General features: G+C 35.1%; 3 protein-coding genes and 2 long non-coding RNA genes across 6 annotated transcripts; 1 reads left to right on the top strand and 4 right to left on the bottom strand.

Annotated features, from left to right (window-relative positions):
• Positions 1-231: 231 nt before the first annotated feature.
• LOC108326292 (uncharacterized) lies at positions 232-1103 on the bottom strand. Its single transcript, XM_017559701.2, has 2 exons — positions 822-1103; positions 232-673 (listed from the first exon to the last, which is right to left on the bottom strand). Exons 1-2 carry the CDS (start codon positions 914-916, stop codon positions 448-450), a joined length of 321 nt encoding a protein of 106 aa, XP_017415190.1. The 5' UTR covers positions 917-1103; the 3' UTR covers positions 232-447.
• Positions 1104-1417: 314 nt separating this feature from the next.
• Positions 1418-6453, bottom strand: LOC108326290 (3-oxoacyl-[acyl-carrier-protein] synthase, mitochondrial). Its single transcript, XM_017559699.2, has 14 exons — positions 6116-6453; positions 5796-6025; positions 5541-5648; positions 5381-5452; positions 5151-5237; positions 4447-4598; positions 4260-4340; positions 4117-4150; positions 3969-4035; positions 3811-3887; positions 2492-2552; positions 2286-2368; positions 2062-2133; positions 1418-1921 (listed from the first exon to the last, which is right to left on the bottom strand). The coding sequence occupies exons 1-14, from the start codon at positions 6228-6230 to the stop codon at positions 1751-1753; spliced, it is 1410 nt and encodes a 469-aa protein (XP_017415188.1). The 5' UTR covers positions 6231-6453; the 3' UTR covers positions 1418-1750.
• A 2769-nt stretch (positions 6454-9222) lies between these two features.
• LOC128196009 (uncharacterized) lies at positions 9223-11255 on the bottom strand. Its single transcript, XR_008248044.1, has 2 exons — positions 11077-11255; positions 9223-10163 (listed from the first exon to the last, which is right to left on the bottom strand). It is a non-coding gene; the product is annotated as an uncharacterized LOC128196009 (long non-coding RNA).
• Positions 11256-11631: 376 nt separating this feature from the next.
• Positions 11632-14081, bottom strand: LOC128196008 (uncharacterized). Its single transcript, XR_008248043.1, has 3 exons — positions 13810-14081; positions 13633-13696; positions 11632-12011 (listed from the first exon to the last, which is right to left on the bottom strand). It is a non-coding gene; the product is annotated as an uncharacterized LOC128196008 (long non-coding RNA).
• A 272-nt stretch (positions 14082-14353) lies between these two features.
• On the top strand, positions 14354-19369 carry LOC108324969 (alcohol dehydrogenase class-3). 2 transcript variants are annotated; one of them, XM_052875399.1, is made up of 7 exons: positions 14354-14423; positions 14501-14826; positions 17358-17440; positions 17536-17611; positions 17994-18151; positions 18711-18872; positions 18984-19369. In XM_052875399.1, the coding sequence occupies exons 2-7, from the start codon at positions 14655-14657 to the stop codon at positions 19098-19100; spliced, it is 768 nt and encodes a 255-aa protein (XP_052731359.1). In that variant the 5' UTR covers positions 14354-14423; positions 14501-14654; the 3' UTR covers positions 19101-19369. The 2 variants fall into 2 exon arrangements, with proteins under 2 accessions (XP_052731359.1, XP_017413420.2); XM_017557931.2 differs by lacking the exon at positions 14354-14423 and having other exon boundaries at positions 14437-14826.
• The last annotated feature ends 103 nt before the right edge of the window (positions 19370-19472 follow it).

The raw sequence follows: 19472 nt of genomic DNA on the forward strand, positions 1-19472 counted from the left end.
AAAAATTATGGGGTACCGTTAGAAATTATGGGTGACAGGTAGAAAAGGTTTTGTACCAATAAAAATCTTCACGTACTTCTGTTTTAACTTAGGACTGTATATTTTAGAATGTAACATATAAATTTTACATTTCAAATATTTAAGTCTTTAAATATAAAAATAGAGGAAGATTATAAGATACAAAATTTGGGATGAGAAAAAAAAATCTGATGGACAGATGGACGAGTCAAAGAAACATTAAAAGCTGTAGCTATCAAATATCTAACTCTTTAAAGCTATACCTTTGACTGATTGGTTCTTCCTTTGACTAAAATCCCCAATTCCCAGCACAACCAAACAACCCCATTTGTCTTCCACAAAATACTAAATAATGAAACTGTGAAAGAATTGGAACAAATAATGGTGCTAATTAAACTAATTAATCAGAATATACAATGCTAATTGATGCTAAGAAGAAGATGATGGTGTTGATTCAAATTTATAGTGCTTATCCACAGCAACTGAAACATCCCAAGTGCAATGGAGTCCCTTTGGGATGGTCACTAGGTCTCCAACACCAAACTCCACAAACTCTGATGACCCTTTTGGGTATGCCTTCACCTTCCCTTTCAACAAATAGCACGTCTCTTCAGCATCAAACTTTAATTGGTACTTCCCTGGAGAGCAACCCCATCTTTCATTTTTCGTTTTTTTTCCAACCCCACCAAAAGAAAAGAAGGAAGACCATAAATAATCATACATGGATGTTATGAATCTAAATGGAGACAGAAGAAAATATCATAAGAAAGAGGTGGAAAAGAGAAGAGAGCATGCATGCATACTTGGGCCAACACTTGATATTCAATTCAGCTAGACGTGACTCGGGAGGATTGCTTTCAATGGTGATTCTAAGATTTGAATTGGAATCGGAAGCCATGGAAGAATTGGAAGAGGTCGAGGAAGAGAATAAATATTATAAAGAACAAAGTTGACCACAGTAGAGCACTGAGAAAAACTAGGTTTGTGTTGGGTGGTGTTCACTGGGATTTTGAAGAGAAAAATAGAATATTTGGGATCGGAGAGATTCAATATTATGATATGAGGAAGTTGGGTATCCATATTTAACAACTACCAATCAAATCATGCCAAATTGTTTTTCAACGATATCATTTATTGCACTTTGCCTCAATGGAAATGAACCATCCAACTAGGGAGGTTTCGATTTGTTTAAAAAAACAATCATTAAGCACGAGAAATTAAAAATACTTGTTAATTAAAAATTTTAATTTCTAAGTAAAAAAAAGTATTAATAATTAAAAACTAAAAACTAAAATTACAGAAAATAACTTAGGAACTAAAGATTGCAGATTTTATAAAATGTAAGAATTTAAAGTACAAATAACATAAATCTTCTTAAATAAAATGTTTAAGGAACTCGTTGACAAAACTTAAGTGAAATTTATTTAACTTTCATAGGATAAAATCTACATTCTTAATTTTACTACAAATTTTTTCAAGCTTTTAACAAAATTAGGAATCAGATCCTTCATTTTATGAATGTTCAATCAACAACGCTGCGTTCCAAACAGTCGAGCTAATAGCATTCAAAACCTAATTTGCAAAAGTACTAGAAGCATCAAATGTACATAGCAGAACATGAGCTCCAATTACATGCCTGCTGCCAAGAACTTTTAGGTCATTAAACTCTCCTCAGCATGACACAAGCAGCTCTTGTCAACTAATACCAATGGAATGAGATGTAACCATCTTATCAGTCCGAACCAGTATGAGCAAAAAGTAGGGACGCATTTGTGCCTCCGAAACCGAAAGAGTTTGACATGGCTACTCTAATTGGCATTTCTTTTGAAGCAGACAATGGCATGAAACCATCATCGAAGACAGGATCTGGCTTAGTTAAATTAAGAGTTAATGGAGCAATTCCCTGTCATAAGAACATCATAGAAACAGTTATAATAGATTAAACATACAGGGTCTGGCTCTAGACTATGCGTAAAAGCAACAGTACGTACAAAAATACTTCCCCACAACTTCTTGAAAAAAGTGCATAAAAAAATTGCTTACATGTCGTATTGCTAAAACTGCGAAAATCGCTTCAACAGCTCCAGCTGCACCTAGGAGATGACCAATAGCCCCCTGAAAAAATTGTGTTAATTAATCATAGATATCCCCATCAAAATAAAATAAAAACTAAATGGCATCTGCCATAGGTGAGAGCTCACATCGAAGAAGCAACCGACACTTAGATTATACAGACAATCAGATAAGTAAAAAATCTGCAGCTTTACCTTTGTGGAGGAGAAGGCTAAAGCAGATGAGCTTGTTCGGTCAGAGAACATGGTTTTGATAGCATGACCTTCTATGGTATCGCCTATATAGAGAATTCTGGTGAGAAAATTTACGGCAAAAGCACAGACACACAGAGAGGTAGTATTAAAAAATAACAATATTCAAGCTTAAATTGCTGGAATCGGCATAGGTTCACTTCACTTGCCCAAAGGTGTAGATGTAGCATGTGCATTTATGTAATCCACATTAGAAGGATGGAGACCTGACTGCGTATCATGAAAATCGTTTAAAATTAGTATATCCGGACACGTCTAAGCCAATGCACAAAGCAAACGAAAATACAACATGGCAGAAGAATTTAATTCGTAATCATTAAGACTAAAGTTTTGCTAAAGAGGCGTGCAGATCTCTCAAATAATAAATGCTAAAAGCACCGAAGTATCTAGCATATGCTGATTATAATAATGGTTTGGCTATTTAGTGTGGATACTAACATAACAGAATCTTCACTTACATAATTTTGGGTAGCGCAGGTGATAGGACCCTAAGGGTATACGAAAGGAAGAAGGGAATTATAAACAAGACATGAGGGTTAGGAGGAGGGAAAGTTAGTTAGGTTGTTCGGGTAGGTGTGTTTGGGTTAAGGTGTTAGCTATAAAAGGGGGGGAGAGTGTCTCAAGGTTTCTGTTGTTAGTTGTTTGACAGGAATATTACATCCTGTGTGAAGGAAGAATTGCTTCCTTGGTGGCTATCGAACTTGTCCTTGTTCTTCAGAAATCAATACAGTTTACTGTTTTTGTGAGTTGTGTGTGTGTTGTGTGCTTAACCAAGGGTATCTTGGGTTTCTTGCTGCCAAGAAACCTATCAGCAGGTTTGGGCTTGGGTAAGTGTTCTACGATAATCGTCCTTAAACTTATATTTCATGGGTAGCTCCTAGTACTTGAATATCACCGACAACCATCGTGGGTAATTTTGATGGCTACCAATTTGACTGTCATCCCTACTCAGTGTCAATGAAATGAAACAGCGAGTATACCTTCTCATTTATATGCCAATACAATGTAAAAAACAAGGGGAAAGGTACACAGAATATGTTAGAACATGGAGAGTCTATGAGAGGAGGAAGGGGAAACAGAACACTTAACTACTTAACTGCTAATCAGTTAAGTGAGGGGGCGGGAAAAGGGCCTATATATTAGGACCCTTAGTGTTTCAGTTAGTTAGTTGAGTAGTTTGTATGTGTAGACCGGTCTTAGCACCAGGTGGAGGAGGTTAAGCTCCTAAGATACATTGTATTCTTGATTCATTGCTGTGAATACCATTCATACTATTCTTTCTTCTCCTATTCTTGATTGTGGTGTTTGAGTTAGAGAGAGAGCTGGTTAGGAATTCCTTTCAGAATCCCTAATAGAATAACAGCTCACACACCATCAGGACAGGTGTAGATCAAAAGTTGGCAGCTCAGCCGACAGAACCTCTAATGATGCATAACAAATGCAAACAATACAGGAAGATAAACGATACCTGTCTTATAGCATGAGTCATAGCCATAATGGCACCTCTTCCATCACTAGGAGGTTGAGTGATATGGTATGCATCACCTAGTTAAATTCCACATGAAAGAAGTCAACCAAATTTAAAATTAAGGCTAGAAGAAAATCCCATATCCTGCAACAAACTACCTGACATCCCATAGCCACGAATCTCTGCATAGACATTGGCTCCTCGATTTTTTGCATGCTCAAATTCCTTAAAGATAGGAGAACAAATAATTAAGAAAGGTCAAATATTATAAATAAAATATGAAACACAATAAAGTTCTTAACCAACCTCCAAGACCAAGACTCCAGAACCTTCACCTATCCTGAGTAAAAGTAACTTTGATATAAGCAGCAAGGCAAACAAACCAAATGAATCAATCACAACAAACATGATTACAATCAGAAACAAATGTTCAAAGCAAATATACTTACACAAACCCATCTCGACCACAATCAAATGGCCGTGATGCTTCCAGAGGGCTTGAATTATATTTTGTTGACAGAGCCCGAGACCTGCAAGTCTCCATAATCAGATTTAAAATGCAGAGGGAAAAAAGGACAACTGATTACTAAAGTTGTCAATAATAACAGAGGACACAGGGCATTGATCATAATTTACCTGCAGAATCCTGCAATTGATAATGCATCAATGCTGGACTCTGTGCCTCCAGCCAACATAACATCTGCATCCCCAAATTGAATCATTCTCATTGCATCACCAATAGAATGTGAACCAGTGGCACATGCAGTAACTGCAGCATGATTTGGTCCCTACATTCAAGAATTCCGGAATAGGAAATAACTTCTTCCATTGCTCAGGATTATTAAGGATAGAAAAAGTCATAGCATAACAACATCCTAATAGCTCCGAAACATTAGCTTTACTACTCCTTTTACTGATAATATTGTTGACATATGTTATAAACTAATAATTGTTCTACAGGGAGATATAACATTTTTCTTTGAGAATTTAAACTCTCAAAGCTGATGAACAGACAATTACTCATCCAAATTAACATGAAGGAATTTTTTGTCTCAGAAGGCTGTTACTTTTCATTGGATAATGATCTTAGAAATCATTATAACATGAAGAAACATGGAAGCAAGAAGATATATTTCCTACATCCATTCTATAGAAGGGAAAACAATTCTATAATATAGAAATAACTTTCATCTTAAAATTCACAACACACGTATTTATAAGCTAGCAGATGAAAATGTGGTTGCGTGTCCTGCGCTCCAGCAATTGAAGGAGGCCAGGAGCTCATTAATATTTGCACTTTGTAGTATAGAATATAACTCAGCAGAAAGTAGTCTCTTCACCTGGAACCCATATTTCATGCTCACATGACCCGATGCCATATTGATCAATATCCGTGGGATAAAAAATGGACTAAGGCGACGAAGACGCTGTATTCAGGGTAGAAGAAGTAAATATCAAATGCAGTATACTTTATTTAAATTACTAAATATTTCGCTGCCATAACTAAAAACTCTTGTTGAAAAACTTTGACAGGGAAAGATTCAAGACCAGTGAGTTTCAATTAACTGACCTTCTCACAGATCAGTTGAGCAGAATCTAGGACGTCACTAACGCTTCCAATTCCCCCACCAATAGACACTCCCTAATAGTTTTTGAAGTTTTAACACAACTTACAAGGCAAAATTAAAAAAAAAATGATTTGTTATTAACCAAATTCCAAAAACGCATACCGTTCTTTCCTTGTCTTCCTGCTCAGTGGGACACCAATTAGAATCTTTGAGAGCTTCATCAGCAGCACACAGTGCATATGCTATAAACCTTGCTATTGATCGATGGTCCTAAGGTAAATGTCACAGTACTACAATGACATCAATAAGCATAAAAGAAGTTCATCCCAGTTAAAAGTACAAAGTGTTGTATCTACGAAAAGTCATCTCATCAGGCAGTGTAGGAGATAACGATAACGATGATAATAAAAATATTACCTTAGAATTAAGCCAGATTTGATCGTTGAATTCACCTGGATTGGTTCCAGTAGGAACAAGAGCAGCAACTTTCGATGTCAAGTGATCGAAGGCACTCAACTGAGTTTCCTTATCAAAAGAACTCATCTTGAGGTCTTCCAAAGACAATGCCCTTACCCCACACTCCCCATCAATTAGGCGATTCCACGTTGTGCCCACTCCACAACCAAGAGGAGTCACCATACCTAAGCCTAAAACATCGTCAATTGAAATGGAATCTGAACTCAGCACCGAAAAACAAACATGATATGAAATGAAGGAACAGTTAGCTAGTTAGTTACCAGTAACAACTACTCTTCGGGAAGAAACAACGGGAGGAGGTGGAAAAGTTGCAGAGGAAATGGTTCGGTAAAAGGAAATCAAAAAATTTCTCGCAGTTCCACGCATAGTTGCCATAAATATATATAGCAAGAATCTGAAACTAGAACTTCGACAATCCTTTTCTTTCTACTACAACGCAGTAATCACTCTCTGTGGAAGAAACCAACCACTTCCAATGGCGCTGTGATATGAGGAATCTAAATAAATCCAATCGAATTAAACCCTAAACCCACTGTTTCAGATCATCTAAGAACAGACATTCACATTCACAATCTCTGTAATGTATGTGCTCTCATATTGTAGAAAAAAAAATTTTACAGACCTAAATTTTTTACTTATATTACCTTTTTTACTTTTTTTTTTCTTAAAAAATATAAAAATTTATATTTTTATAATTATTTTCCTTTTATATTCTTTGTCAAATAAAATATAAAAGCATCTCATGATACTTTTACTCCATATTATATAGTTCAGGATAGGTATTTTTATTTTATCACTTTATCAATCTTTAATTGCTTAAAATTAATAAACACAGCCATTTTGTTCTTCAAGACTTCACGTTCTACAATTTTAGATTTAATTTTTTTTTTACCTTTTTTTTTATTGAATAATGTTGATCACGATTAAATTATAGTATAATTTTTAAGAAGTTATCGGTGTGATGAACATGTTAAGATGAATGCATGTATTGGTGTGACAATGACCAAGCTATTAAAATAGATCGGTTTATACTATAAATTAGTCGTTTTAATCTAATTAATGAGTCTTTAAAATATTCACTTAATTTCTGAATATTTTGTAATTACTAAAGTAAATTTGTTTCTATTATGGATTGATTTAATAAGGTAGGTTATACACAGGCTTCTTTTAATCTAATATTTTATAAAATATATTTTGTATTCCATTCGATTTTTATAAAATAAATAAAAATATTTATTTTGTGTTTTCTGAATTTTATACTTAAATATCATGTGATATAAAATACTTTGTTACATTAATTCTTTTTACTTGTTATGGTTAGACTCAATATATATTTGATGAAATTGATGACATTGTTATAAAAGAATTTAAGAGAATTCATGAAAAATCTATTATATGTAATATTGTATGATAAGAGTGAGATGTCTGATTTTCACTAGGGAGAATCATGATCATTCTTCATATTTGTTCACTTTGACTTATCTACATTATTAGGAGAAAATGTTAATTAATGTTATAATTTTATTCTTGATTGACTTCCTTAAATCATATTTATACATGATATGATATGCGACATCAAATATATCATTATGTATTATCAGATCTTAAGTTCTTTATATATTAAGATTAAAACAAACGCAGATCTATGTATAATAAGAACGTAAATATCTTTTATATAGCAGAGTTAAAACAAGCATAGATCTATGTATCATTGTCATTGGTTTTGATTATTTAGTTCTAATGTCTTTGTCTAGAGTTAGTTTTTATAATTGAAAGTTTTGAAGCTTGAATTAGAAAATTGTGTTTTCATGTGCAATTTAGAGTTAGATTGGAAAATGAGTTAAATATATAAGTTTGTTTTTAGAATTTGTTATGTTTTTAGAAAGTTTAAAGATTGTTTCATTGTCTTGTCCAAGTGCAATAGTTCATGTGTAGGGATGTGATAAGTTCTTTATCTTTGAAGTTTTTCTTGAATAATTGCATTCTTTTGGGTAGGTTTAAGTTGTTAATTGTGAGTTTTTAACTTAGATTTAGTTTAAGGAGTATTTTAGGTTAGTTTTATAAGTTTAGCTTAATTAGGCTATTTTAGCGCATTTTTAGTGTAAGTCTTAGAATTAGCTTTGGAATATCCTAGGATCAGAGATTTTTAATTAAGATATTAGTGTCATAGTTTGTCAACTAGTATTCTAGCCTAAATAGATAGACTTGGATGTAGTTTTTAAAATAGGTCTAGTGTTGTTTTAGTTCTTAAGTGACATAATTAACTGAGTTCCTTAGTTTAGTTTAGTAGTTTAATTAGCATAAGTAGTCCTACAGTACATAAACCCCCTAAGTCTGAGCACGATTATAATGTACGAAGGGATTTTAGGTAGTATGCTTCCGATGTGAATTAATTTTACCTTCGACATGTGTCTTTGTGAGTTGTTGTACGTTTGACCAAGATTTTGAACTTCTTTGACCACTCGTTGCAAGTAAGGCAGGAATTGAAAAAGTTCATTGACCACTTTTTGAATGGGTGGACATGAGTTGAAAAACATTCCATGTCAGCTGGTTGAAGTTAAGTCAGGAGTTGAAAAACGTTCCCTAACCTCCTATGAAGGGCTCGACAAGAGTTGAAAAATGTTTCCTGTCGGCTAGTTGAAGGTAAGTCCGAAGTTGAAAAATGTTCTCTGACCACCTATGAAGGGCTCGACAGGAGTTAAAAAACGTTCCCTACCGGCTAGTTGAAGGTAAGTCAGGAGTTGAAAAATGTTACCTGCTGGTAGGTTGCTCAAAGTTATCCAAGTGGTTTGTATGCAGGATCTTGTCATTTGCACTGAAGAATAATAATTCGAATTTAAACGATAAAAAAAAATGTTAGACAATCAGACTAACACATTTATGACTTAAACAATTAATATTAATGTATTTTGTTACAAGTCGGACGATCAAGCAAGCGAGACCATTCGGTCTTAAGTTGAACGTTTGAAGACAAAAATGATAAATCCATATTAGGATGTCATGGCCGAGATATTAGTGCTTAATGCCTTGTGACCGAGCGGGAGAGAGACCAAGGTCTGTCTAGGCTATATCATGCACAAAAGAAAAATTGTTTACCATGAATGGCCTAAAACCATGAGATATGAAGGCTAACACGTTTTCGAGCAATTAACATTGGAGCATGTCCATGTTGAGATAATTGCATTAGGATGCGTTGAGACCGAAAGGTCACAACCATTTGAAGACCCCATTCTTGGAGGGTGCTTCTGGTGAGGGACTCCAATCACGGAGCCTTTCCCGTACTCAAGCCTTAGATTGACTATATAAATTATTTTAAGATATCCCTTATCATGTATGAATATTCCCCCCGCAGATATGAACATTAGAATGGAGACAAATAAGAAAGCATTTCGTATGAAGTACATTGAAAATCTTCCAGCATTCACTATTGAATTTAAAAATACCCTTTTTTTCATGAGGAAAGTAAGTGGCCAGTTCATCAATTAATTTATCATTTTTTTTTGCACTCAAACATAAAGGTTATTTAGTAGATGGAGAGGAGGATGGCGGTGCTACCCATTCGGAAAATGTAGTTGTAGAGGAGCATGGAGTAATCGTCACCGAAGTACTAATTGAGGGTTATGTTCTCTATATTGAGCACCAGGGTGTAGGAGTTAGGGTTGACTTTGAGAAGGTCCTTAGCCAGGTCAATAGAAATGAGTTCTGCACTGCATCCCATGTCGCCCAGGTTGTAGCTCTTGATGTTGTTCCTCAGCTTGTAGTGGTTAACAATGAGTTATGCACTGCATCCCATGCCACCCATGCCGACGAGATTTTCCGCTCCTTCTCCGACATGTTGTGAATTAAAAATGTTCTGATAATTTCTTCCAACTGTAGCTAAGGACAATAAAGCAAACTAAATCTCAAAAGCAAAAAGAAAGGGATTCATTTTCTCCCCTTGAAATATATATATCAGAAAAAGTTCATCCATATTTTGAAAGCAAATATAGAGTTTTGGACTTATCTGTTCTTATATTGGCTTTTGTAAAAACAATTTTTTATAACCTTGCACTTAGTGATAAATAGTATGAGAATAAGATGTAGGTGATGAAATTTTTATAACCAAAGCAACGATGTTGAGACCAAGCGCTCATCTGGTTCCTCGTGATTACACGGGATGTAGCTCAAGCCCCACGACGAGCGCCAAAATGTTTCTGCTGAATGGGACGAGGATGACTCCTGCTCAACTCTTCTTCCTAGATGATTGTCTGCTCTCCTCCGTGCTCTTGGTGTCCGATCGATTTTTAGGAGCGACCTGCATAATATACTCTGACGCTCAAGTCAGAATTTTTCTTTGGAGGATGTCTAAAGTAATGCAATTAGGAAAGCATAATTTATCTCTTAATGGTCACTAACACCGGTCAACCAGTCATCAATAGTCGCTAACATATTAATTACACTTTAACTCTATCTAATTGTTGTCGTAACCGAATGACTATGGAGTTATTTTAGATAACCTCACTGTTTAGTCTATTAAACGTGCCTTACCGAGCAATTCTAACATTTTCTAACCCTATAGTAATATATATATATATATATATATATATATATATATATATATATATATATATTAATTTTAAAATTTAAATAAATATAACCATTTAATTGGCTAATCCAAACCAAGCTAATATTTTTTCATTTACATCATAAGTGAGTCTAAACAGACTAGACTCACTTTTACAACTATATTATTACTTCTCTCCATTATTCCATTTACTTAACATGGCCGTATAATAAAATAATTAGTCATGAGATTTTTAAACAATATATTAAACCTCATTTTTAAAAGTAATTGAAATAAGTTTAATATTCTTTAATTTATAGTACCTATATATATAAAACAGAAGAATAACAATAAAAAACTTAAGTTTTTAATTCTTGATAAATTTGAGTATATTTATTAGGTTACAATTAAATTATAAATAACAAATTAGAAATAAAATTATGAATTATGAATTATGAATTAAAAATTATGAATTATTAATTAAAAATTAAAAATTAAAAATTGTAAATTATAAATTAAAAATTAATATAAATTATAAATTACACTGCCTAGAGCTTAATAAAACCTAAAAAGATATGAGTGTTTTTATTGTTTACATTATGTGATTTGGTCAGAACTCCCACTGTCAGTATCTGACTATATAAACCTGGTATATATAATCTTCAAACAATCTGATACCTCGTATCATAGACTGCGTTAGTGTCCATATCTCATTGAACCAATCTCAGCTCTTTTCTCTTCTCCTCCATGGCTACTCAAGGACAAGTCATTACCTGCAAAGGTCCCATTCTTTCATCTCAATACATATTTCAAATCCTCTCTCTCTCTTGTTATTATTAACATCTTTACATTTTGTGTATTCATACCTGAATCATTGATTGAAACTTTTGATTTCATGATGAAGCCGCGGTGGCCTGGGAACCAAACAAGCCATTGAGCATTGAGGACGTTCAGGTGGCTCCGCCGCAAAATGGAGAGGTCCGAATCAAAATTCTCTACACTGCTCTGTGTCACACCGATGCTTACACGTGGAGCGGCAAGGTACCTTATTTTTATTCTGTCCCACTATTTTTTTTTTCTTTTGGCTTGATTGGTGTTTTCTTCTTCTGGGTATGAACTTGATTGGCAATGTAGAAAAAAAAATTATCTTTTTGGTATTCACCTAAGTTTTTGCACTGCTAGGGTTAATTCAATGATATGTTTGATTGTGTGACATCCCAAAAATACAGCATAACACCATAAAATCAGAAAATCACATTTAATAATATTTCAATACAGTTTTCCAACTAAAAACAAAATAAAACCCGAACGAAAGCTCAAGGACGAACGTCCTTGAGTACAAATCCAACATAACGGACGAATGTGCAAAAGTCGCACGCCACACATAAGAGTTTTACAAATTTAAGATAAACGTACAAGAAACCTGACCGAACGGTTTTAAACAGGATAAATACCGAACGGTCGAATTAACTCAAAAGAAAACAAGAGATGGTCGAACGACCACTCAATTCAACTAAATACAATACTGGCCGAGCGATCTCACTGCTCGATCTTCACTTCAACATCAACCAGGCTCTCTTCATTCAATGCTTCTTCCAAACGCTCATCTCCCTCTGCTCACACCCACACGGATGATCATTGCAATGACAAGACGGACGTACAAGTACAATGGACAACACAAGGAAACGAAAGGGTAAGCTTACGTAATTTAACTCATGCATCAACATATAATTTCTAGCAAACAGTTCATTTCACGCATACATATCAACGTACGCATTCATCATACATCACATAATTTAACGCATGTACAAAATAAAACTCAACACGACTGACTGTCCGGACTGTATGAAATCTGCGTAGTTACAGGCGTTCACGCACCCGGGTGGTGTGGTAACTGGCATCCTCATCAGCTGCCACCCGAGGTTAGTCCGTTCTTACGTCGCCCATGTTAACTTATGGACTAAGGACCTCCTGCCGTTCCCACGCATGACGTGCATCCTCTACTTGAGAACGAGCACTCACGGAACATCAGGATGAACAGCCAGCATTAACTATCCACAGTCATACTTTACAACTTTCAACATTCAACCATGAGTCGTTCCTGCCTGGAACGCTCGTTCAATATTCATAACTTTCATATCATCGCAAATACTGTTCATCATTCATTATTCATCAATCCATGATCATTTTCATTATTCATAACCAAATCACCAAAAGCCGAACGTTCTGTCCCCAAAGACCGAGGACGAACGCTGTAAGTGAGACCAAAAGACGCTCGTTCGGAACGAAGACCGAACGTTAAAATCTGCAGAAAATTCCAATAGTACTGTTCATTGGACGAACGCTATTTAGTGGGAAAAGAGAACGAGCGCACAAAATAATACCGAGCGTCATTTAGGACGGACGCTCAGTTTTCAAAACCGAGCACTATTTGGACGAACGCTCATTTCAGAACCGAGCACTATTTGGACGAACGCTCATTTCAGAACCGAGCACTATTTGGACGAACGCTCTTTTCAAAACCGAGCACTATTTGGACGAACGCTCAGTTCAAAACCGAGCACTTTTTGGACGAACGCTCAGTTCAAAACCGAGCACTTTTTGGACGAACGCTCAGTGTAAGACCGAGCACCAATTTGATTGAGCATTCGGTTTAAGACCGAACACCATTTTGAGCGAGCGCTCATTATGAAACGAACACCAAACAGAACGAACGTTCAGTATAAGATTAGGACGAACGCTCAGTTGGAGACCGAGCACCAGGACGAACGCTCATACAAAGCATTTTAACATGAGGACGCTCGTCCTCGAACAGGGATCGATCCAAATGAACGAATCCCATTCTGCTAATTTATCAGGAAAACCGAACGGTCAAGGACCGTTCAGCAATGAACGCACATGATCATATGGAGGGTTCTTATTCAATATTCATTCATATTCCAGTTCATTTCTCATCATACAATATCATAGTTACGTTCGTTCATATCATCATTAACTTTCACATTTCATACGATCCATATCATGTAAATTCATATTTCTCATTTCACCAAGAAAACGAACGTTCATGCAGTTCAGTAAATCAAATATCATGCGTTTTACTCATACCATCAAATAACGGACGTACATATCAATTCATTCATAGCATCCATCATGCATTAATTCCATACAGTAAAATAACGAACGTTCACATACAGCATGCATCAAAAACAGTTAAATTAAATAAGCTTCCCTTACCCGGAAATGACGAACGTTCACAGATTCTCTACTCAAATTCCAATAACAAGCGCTCGTTAATCTACTGTTCAGACGAACCCCAATAATGAAAAATCAGAACCGCTCTACTCTAAGAAATACGAACGTACAACTCAAACACAGCTAAGGACGAACGTCAGAGAGGAAGGGAGAACCTACCAGCTTCACCAGTCGAACGTTCTCTCTGGAACTCCTACGCCGAGCGTCCTTCAATCTTGCCGGAGTGTGGAATGGAGGAGGTGCAGTGGTGATTTCTTAGAGAGAGAAGGGTGCAGAGAGTGAAGAGAGAAGGAGGAGAGAATTGAATCTGAGAAACTGAAGGAAAGAGGGTGAAGAGAGAGATCTATCAGAATTAAATTAAGAGGTGAGTGCTCCACTCAGCCGAACGCACGTCTCCACTATACCAGTGCGCGCTCGGCCGGACGCACTACACCAACCCACTATGGACGGTCGACCACTGTACTTTTGCCACGCGTCTTCCACCATCGCCGATGCTCGTTCAGCTGGCCGACCCACTGTTCCCCACTACCGGACGTGTGGCGGCTGGCGTCCAGCAGTGGCTGTCGGGCACTGCTGTCGGCCATGTACACTACTGACGTGGCGCGCTCTCCTGCCGCCACGTGGACGCACGTTTTTTTTTTTTTTTTTTTTTTTTTTTTTGAGTCCTCACAGATTGCTGCATGGAGATTTTTTGTCTCATGAATTTATTTTATATTGATTTTGCAGGATCCAGAAGGTCTTTTTCCATGTATACTGGGTCATGAGGCTGCAGGGTATAATATATAATAGAAAAAGTTTTGATGGACAGGATAAAATATTATAATTTATTGTTAAATATGTTTTGGTGCAGGATTGTGGAAAGTGTTGGAGAAGGTGTTACTGAAGTTGAGGCTGGTGATCATGTGATACCTTGTTACCAGGCTGAGTGTGGAGAGTGCAAGTTTTGTAAATCTGGGAAAACGAATCTGTGTGGGAAAGTTCGAGCTGCAACTGGAGTAGGGGTGATGTTGAGCGATCGCAAAAGTCGCTTCTCTATTAACGGAAAACCCCTCTATCATTTTATGGGAACTTCCACATTTAGTCAATACACTGTTGTTCATGATGTTAGTGTAGCCAAGATTCATCCCAAAGCTCCTTTGGACAAAGTTTGTCTTCTTGGATGTGGTGTTCCAACTGGTATGTTAATTATTTTTATAATAAATACTCTTCACTACAATTTATAACTTGTTATCTGCTCATGTGTTAAAAATAATTCGTCACTGTCTGTCACCGTTCGCTATTCGCCACCGTTCGTCATCATTTTTTTGTCGTCGGACGTCTTGGACTGATGCACCTCAGCGCGACCCAACCCCTATGAGAATGTCTCCTAGGCTGCCTTTCCGAGGTCAAAATTTGAGAGCCAAGCACAATCCTTCACTCATTCTATTTTTGTCAAAAACTTGCATTTCTCAAGCCTTGGAGCGTAAAAATTCATGGATAATTAGTTTAGGTGCTTTGATCATATTTCTAGTGATGTTTCATTACTTTCTTTCTATTTCTTATTCTAAAATTCCTCGAGTAATTACTTTAGCCGATGAATCTAAAGTTACTTTTTAATGATCAAATCTCCCTTTCTCCATCCTTAAACCTAAATCATCTTCTTATTGTCTGTAATTGTCCTTTCAATCTAATTTTTCTAAGTCAATTAAACAAATCCTTGAATTGTTCCATTACCTTTGATGCAAATTCTTTTGTCTTACAAGAATGTAGTATTGGTCAATTGATTGGGGAAAGGATAAGAAGACTCTACTATCTTGGTTCTAGAACATCAATGTCTTGTTTAGTATCATCATTTCCTAAACTTTTGCATGATTACTTAGGTCATCTACATTTGTCAAAATTAAAAAAATAAATAAAGATTCTTGAACTTAGAAAAATTCAAACCTTAGAATGTGAGTTAAGTAAATTTGGAAAACATGTTCATTCTTTTTTTTTTTCAAAAAGAATTGAAACATGATGCAATTCTATCTTTTCTATAATTTATTCTTGGGGTTATAGTCGAGTCATTTCCTTTGAGTTTGACTATATTATCACTTTTATTGATGAATATTCTCGTTGCACTAAGGTTTACTTAATGAAAGTAATATCTGAATTTCATAATATCTTTGAGTCTTTCCTTAATAAAATTAAAAACCAATTTGGCAAAATGATATTAAAGGACTGATAATGCCAAAAAAATATATTTTTCTTCTTGTGTTTCTACTCTTTTACATTAGTCTACTTATTCTTATACACTCTATGAAAATGTTATAGCAAAAAGAAAGAATAGACATTTAGTTGAAACTTCCCGTACTTTACTGATTTTGGCCAATTTACTTATCTATCATTAGATTGATGTTATCCTTATTGTTTGTCATCTTATTAATCAAATGTATTCTTTTTATTTGAACAATCAAGTTCCATATTCCATTGTATTTCCAAATGAACCTCTTTTATCAATTACTCTTCAAGTCTTTGGTTATGTTTGTTTTTGTACATGATGTGTCTCCATGGACAAACTTTCAGCCCAAGCCATCAAATGTGTCTTCTTACCGTATTCTTGTCTTCAAAAATGATATCAATGTTATTCACTGAAAAATATTACATGTATACAAGTGTCACATATTTTTAAGAAACTTTTTTATTCTCTTCATCTACACAAGATGTTAACTTTGTTCAACAAGTGTTGTCTATGCCTTTAGTTGAACCTTTTATCTATCCAATTACAAATATGGTTCCAACTTTTCCTACTAATTCAAATACTATAATATAGGGAGCAAATACTAATTAAGCCAGAAATTTATTTTCTTTAATGACAATCCGAGTGTAATTTATTTTTTACTAAAGATCAAGGTCATTGTGAATAAACCAAATGCATTGATGTTAGATATCATTTTCTTCATACTAAAGAACGAATTGAAGTGCTGAAGAATCTTATGAAGGAGAATCTTGTTACTATGTTCACCAAGTTTGTGAAGCAAGTTCATGCCGTGTTTGAAATTTCTCAATGGTGATTGTTGGTGGTAATCTCTGACAACATTGACGTAGAAGAAGAATCAAGTCAAGGAGGATATTTATTGAGTTTTTTCTTATTTCTTATTCGTCAGGTAGATTGTCTAATGGCAACGTCTAGTTGATGCTTCCAATAGAGTGTGTCGTGTCTAGTAAATATCCTTTAAGAAACATTGTCTAGTTTATCTTCTAAAGTATTAGCATCTGCTTGTAACTGCTATTAGATCATTTTTAAATTTTGTTGGGTTCAGATTGTCATTATTTCTCTCTCTCTCTCTCTCTCTCTTTTTTATGTAGTTAGCTATATATGCTAACTACAACTATATACATATACTTGATTACGTGTGATTGTATTCATGTTAATTTGTTATAATTTTTATTTTATTTTTGTCTAAGTGTGTACTCTGAAATTATTATCCGTTATTTATGTATTCACAAAACCCTTCAACAGAGAACCATCTTCATATTCTCTTCCTAAGTTTTCATATCTCTCTTTTATCCAACGAAGAGATTATGGATGAACAAACAAGTTTCATCACTAAATACTAATCGTGATATTACTCTCCTAGTTTGGTTGAACTCAAAATTATCCATGTCCGTTTTGTATGAGTTCTAAAAACAATATTGCTTGCTTAATATTGTACCCAATACAATTATTATTTTGTATGAAATTTTAGGTCTTGGAGCTGTCTGGAACACTGCAAAGGTGGAAAAGGGGTCAATTGTTGCTATTTTTGGCCTTGGAACTGTTGGGCTTGCTGTGAGTTTGTAAAATAACAGTAGTCAACTTTGGCAAATTTTTTCTTGGAGTCAGTGCTACCATTATGAGATGTGACTCAAAATTTGCACTTGCAGGTAGCAGAGGGTGCAAAAGCTGTTGGTGCATCAAGGATTATTGGCATAGATATTGATAGCAATAAGTTTGAAAGAGGTACACCTTAAGCTTATTGACATAGTTTTGACATGAGTGTGCCTTTAATGCTGTAAGTATCTCTATTATGTATTTTGACTAATACTTGTCAAATTCAGTGTATTAACCATCATCTGTGGATCCAATCATACAAAAACCACATTTTTTTTATGTTGTCTGATAAAGATGGTTTCATTTTTACAAGTGGGATAATTATAGCCCCAAATATGATCTGAGTATCTTTGTTCTTTGGGTTTGTAATTGTATTTATCGATTGTTGCTTCATGATTTTTCTTCTGTGTGCTACTTTAACCTATTGTTTATTTTCAGCCTTCGTTTTATTCATTTTCTACATAAAAAGCTGCATTTCTTCTTTTATTTACTTGTCTTGCTTCACTTGCAGCAAAGAACTTTGGAGTGACCGAATTTCTTAATCCAAAAGAACACGAGAAACTAATTCAGCAGGTCATAGTTGATCTCACAGATGGTGGAGTTGATTACAGTTTTGAGTGTATTGGAAATGTCACTGTGATGAGAGCTGCTTTGGAATGCTGCCATAAGGTGACTCTGCTGCATTCCTTCTAGTGCTATACCTCAATTTTTTGGCTCAATCCCTCATGCATAATACCATCATGGATGTAAAAAATAAGTAGATTTAATTAATTATTTAGTCTTTAATCATTTACAAATTTACGATTTAGTCCTTGTTCAAGCATTTTTTTTTTTTATCTTTTAGCTCTTACCGTTTGCCTAAAGTGTGTTTTAGTATATATGATAGTGTCAGAACATCTTATGTTAAGTAAAGTAAAAGTATTGAAACATGTATATAATTAAAATTGATACTGTAAAACCCTTATAACTTCTTCTGATAGTTGTCTAACAATCAAAGTTGGTTTCAGAGTTAACTGAAATTAAAAAGTGAAGATGTTTCTGACATATTTTGGGCATGGTGAAACCATTTTAGTGCTGAAGGTTTTACATTATCAAACTGAAATTAGTGACAGTATTAAAACATCTAAAGTTAACAAAGTTAGTTGAACATTGATAGCAGAAAGTAATACATAAAACAAAGTTGTTAGTAAGTTTAAGGTCTAAGTTTAAGGTTGTTGAAAAATTGCAGGGTTGGGGGACATCAGTTATTGTGGGGGTTGCAGCATCAGGTCAGGAAATATGTACTCGACCTTTCCAGCTGGTGACTGGACGTGTATGGAAGGGAACAGCATTTGGTGGCTTCAAGAGCCGATCACAAGTGCCTTGGCTTGTAGAAAAGTACATGAATAAGGTAAAGGTTTTGAACCAGTGTTTGCATTAAGCTTAAATGTAAATATGAAAGTGAAAATGCATGATTAGTTTTATGGACAAAATATATAAGCTTGACTGAATCATTTTGCAGGAAATCAAGGTTGATGAGTACGTCACCCACAGTTTGACTCTTGCGGAGATCAATAAGGCATTTGACCTCATGCATGAAGGAGGATGTCTCCGTTGTGTGCTTGCAATGCATGAGTGATGATGAAATCAAGTAAAATCAATTATGACTATGTAGACTTCATAAAGACGTGCATGCATGCATGCCTTGATAATAATATGAATGTTATCTTCTCATGTCAGTTGGCATGAAAACTAGCTAGCTATCAGAATTCTTTTTGCGGTGGATTTAGTTTTAACTGTGCCAAATGTTGATACTGAATAACATTCGAATGTATGCTGTCACGGTAGCAAATATCTGCCAAAAAAGTGTGGAGTGAGTTATCACCCATACCAATTCTTCTTAAATAATCCTAGAGTGCAAACAGAGACACTGGATGACTCATGTCATTCTCCTTCTGTCATAAAGTACAAACTGTTTATAAATAAATTTTTACAAGTTTAACTAGGAAGG

This window comes from Vigna angularis, chromosome 3 (genome assembly GCF_016808095.1).
Source record: "Vigna angularis cultivar LongXiaoDou No.4 chromosome 3, ASM1680809v1, whole genome shotgun sequence".
In the NCBI taxonomy this organism is placed as follows: Eukaryota; Viridiplantae; Streptophyta; class Magnoliopsida; order Fabales; family Fabaceae; genus Vigna; species Vigna angularis.

Excerpts from the sequence above, each read along its gene's own strand:
- LOC108324969 (XM_017557931.2), top strand. The coding sequence starts at position 14,451 with ATGGACAGGATAAAATATTATAATTTATTGTTAAATATGTTTTGGTGC. Across the intron at positions 14,827-17,357 it reads TGGATGTGGTGTTCCAACTG|GTCTTGGAGCTGTCTGGAAC; the intron begins GTATGTTAATTA and ends ATGAAATTTTAG. Across the intron at positions 17,441-17,535 it reads TTGGAACTGTTGGGCTTGCT|GTAGCAGAGGGTGCAAAAGC; the intron begins GTGAGTTTGTAA and ends TTGCACTTGCAG.
- LOC108326292 (XM_017559701.2), bottom strand. The coding sequence starts at position 916 with ATGGCTTCCGATTCCAATTCAAATCTTAGAATCACCATTGAAAGCAAT. Across the intron at positions 674-821 it reads AATATCAAGTGTTGGCCCAA|ATGGGGTTGCTCTCCAGGGA; the intron begins GTATGCATGCAT and ends GAAAAATGAAAG.
- LOC108326290 (XM_017559699.2), bottom strand. The coding sequence starts at position 6,230 with ATGGCAACTATGCGTGGAACTGCGAGAAATTTTTTGATTTCCTTTTAC. Across the intron at positions 5,238-5,380 it reads CTCAACTGATCTGTGAGAAG|CGTCTTCGTCGCCTTAGTCC; the intron begins GTCAGTTAATTG and ends CCCTGAATACAG. Across the intron at positions 2,134-2,285 it reads TAGCCTTCTCCTCCACAAAG|GGGGCTATTGGTCATCTCCT; the intron begins GTAAAGCTGCAG and ends CAATTTTTTCAG.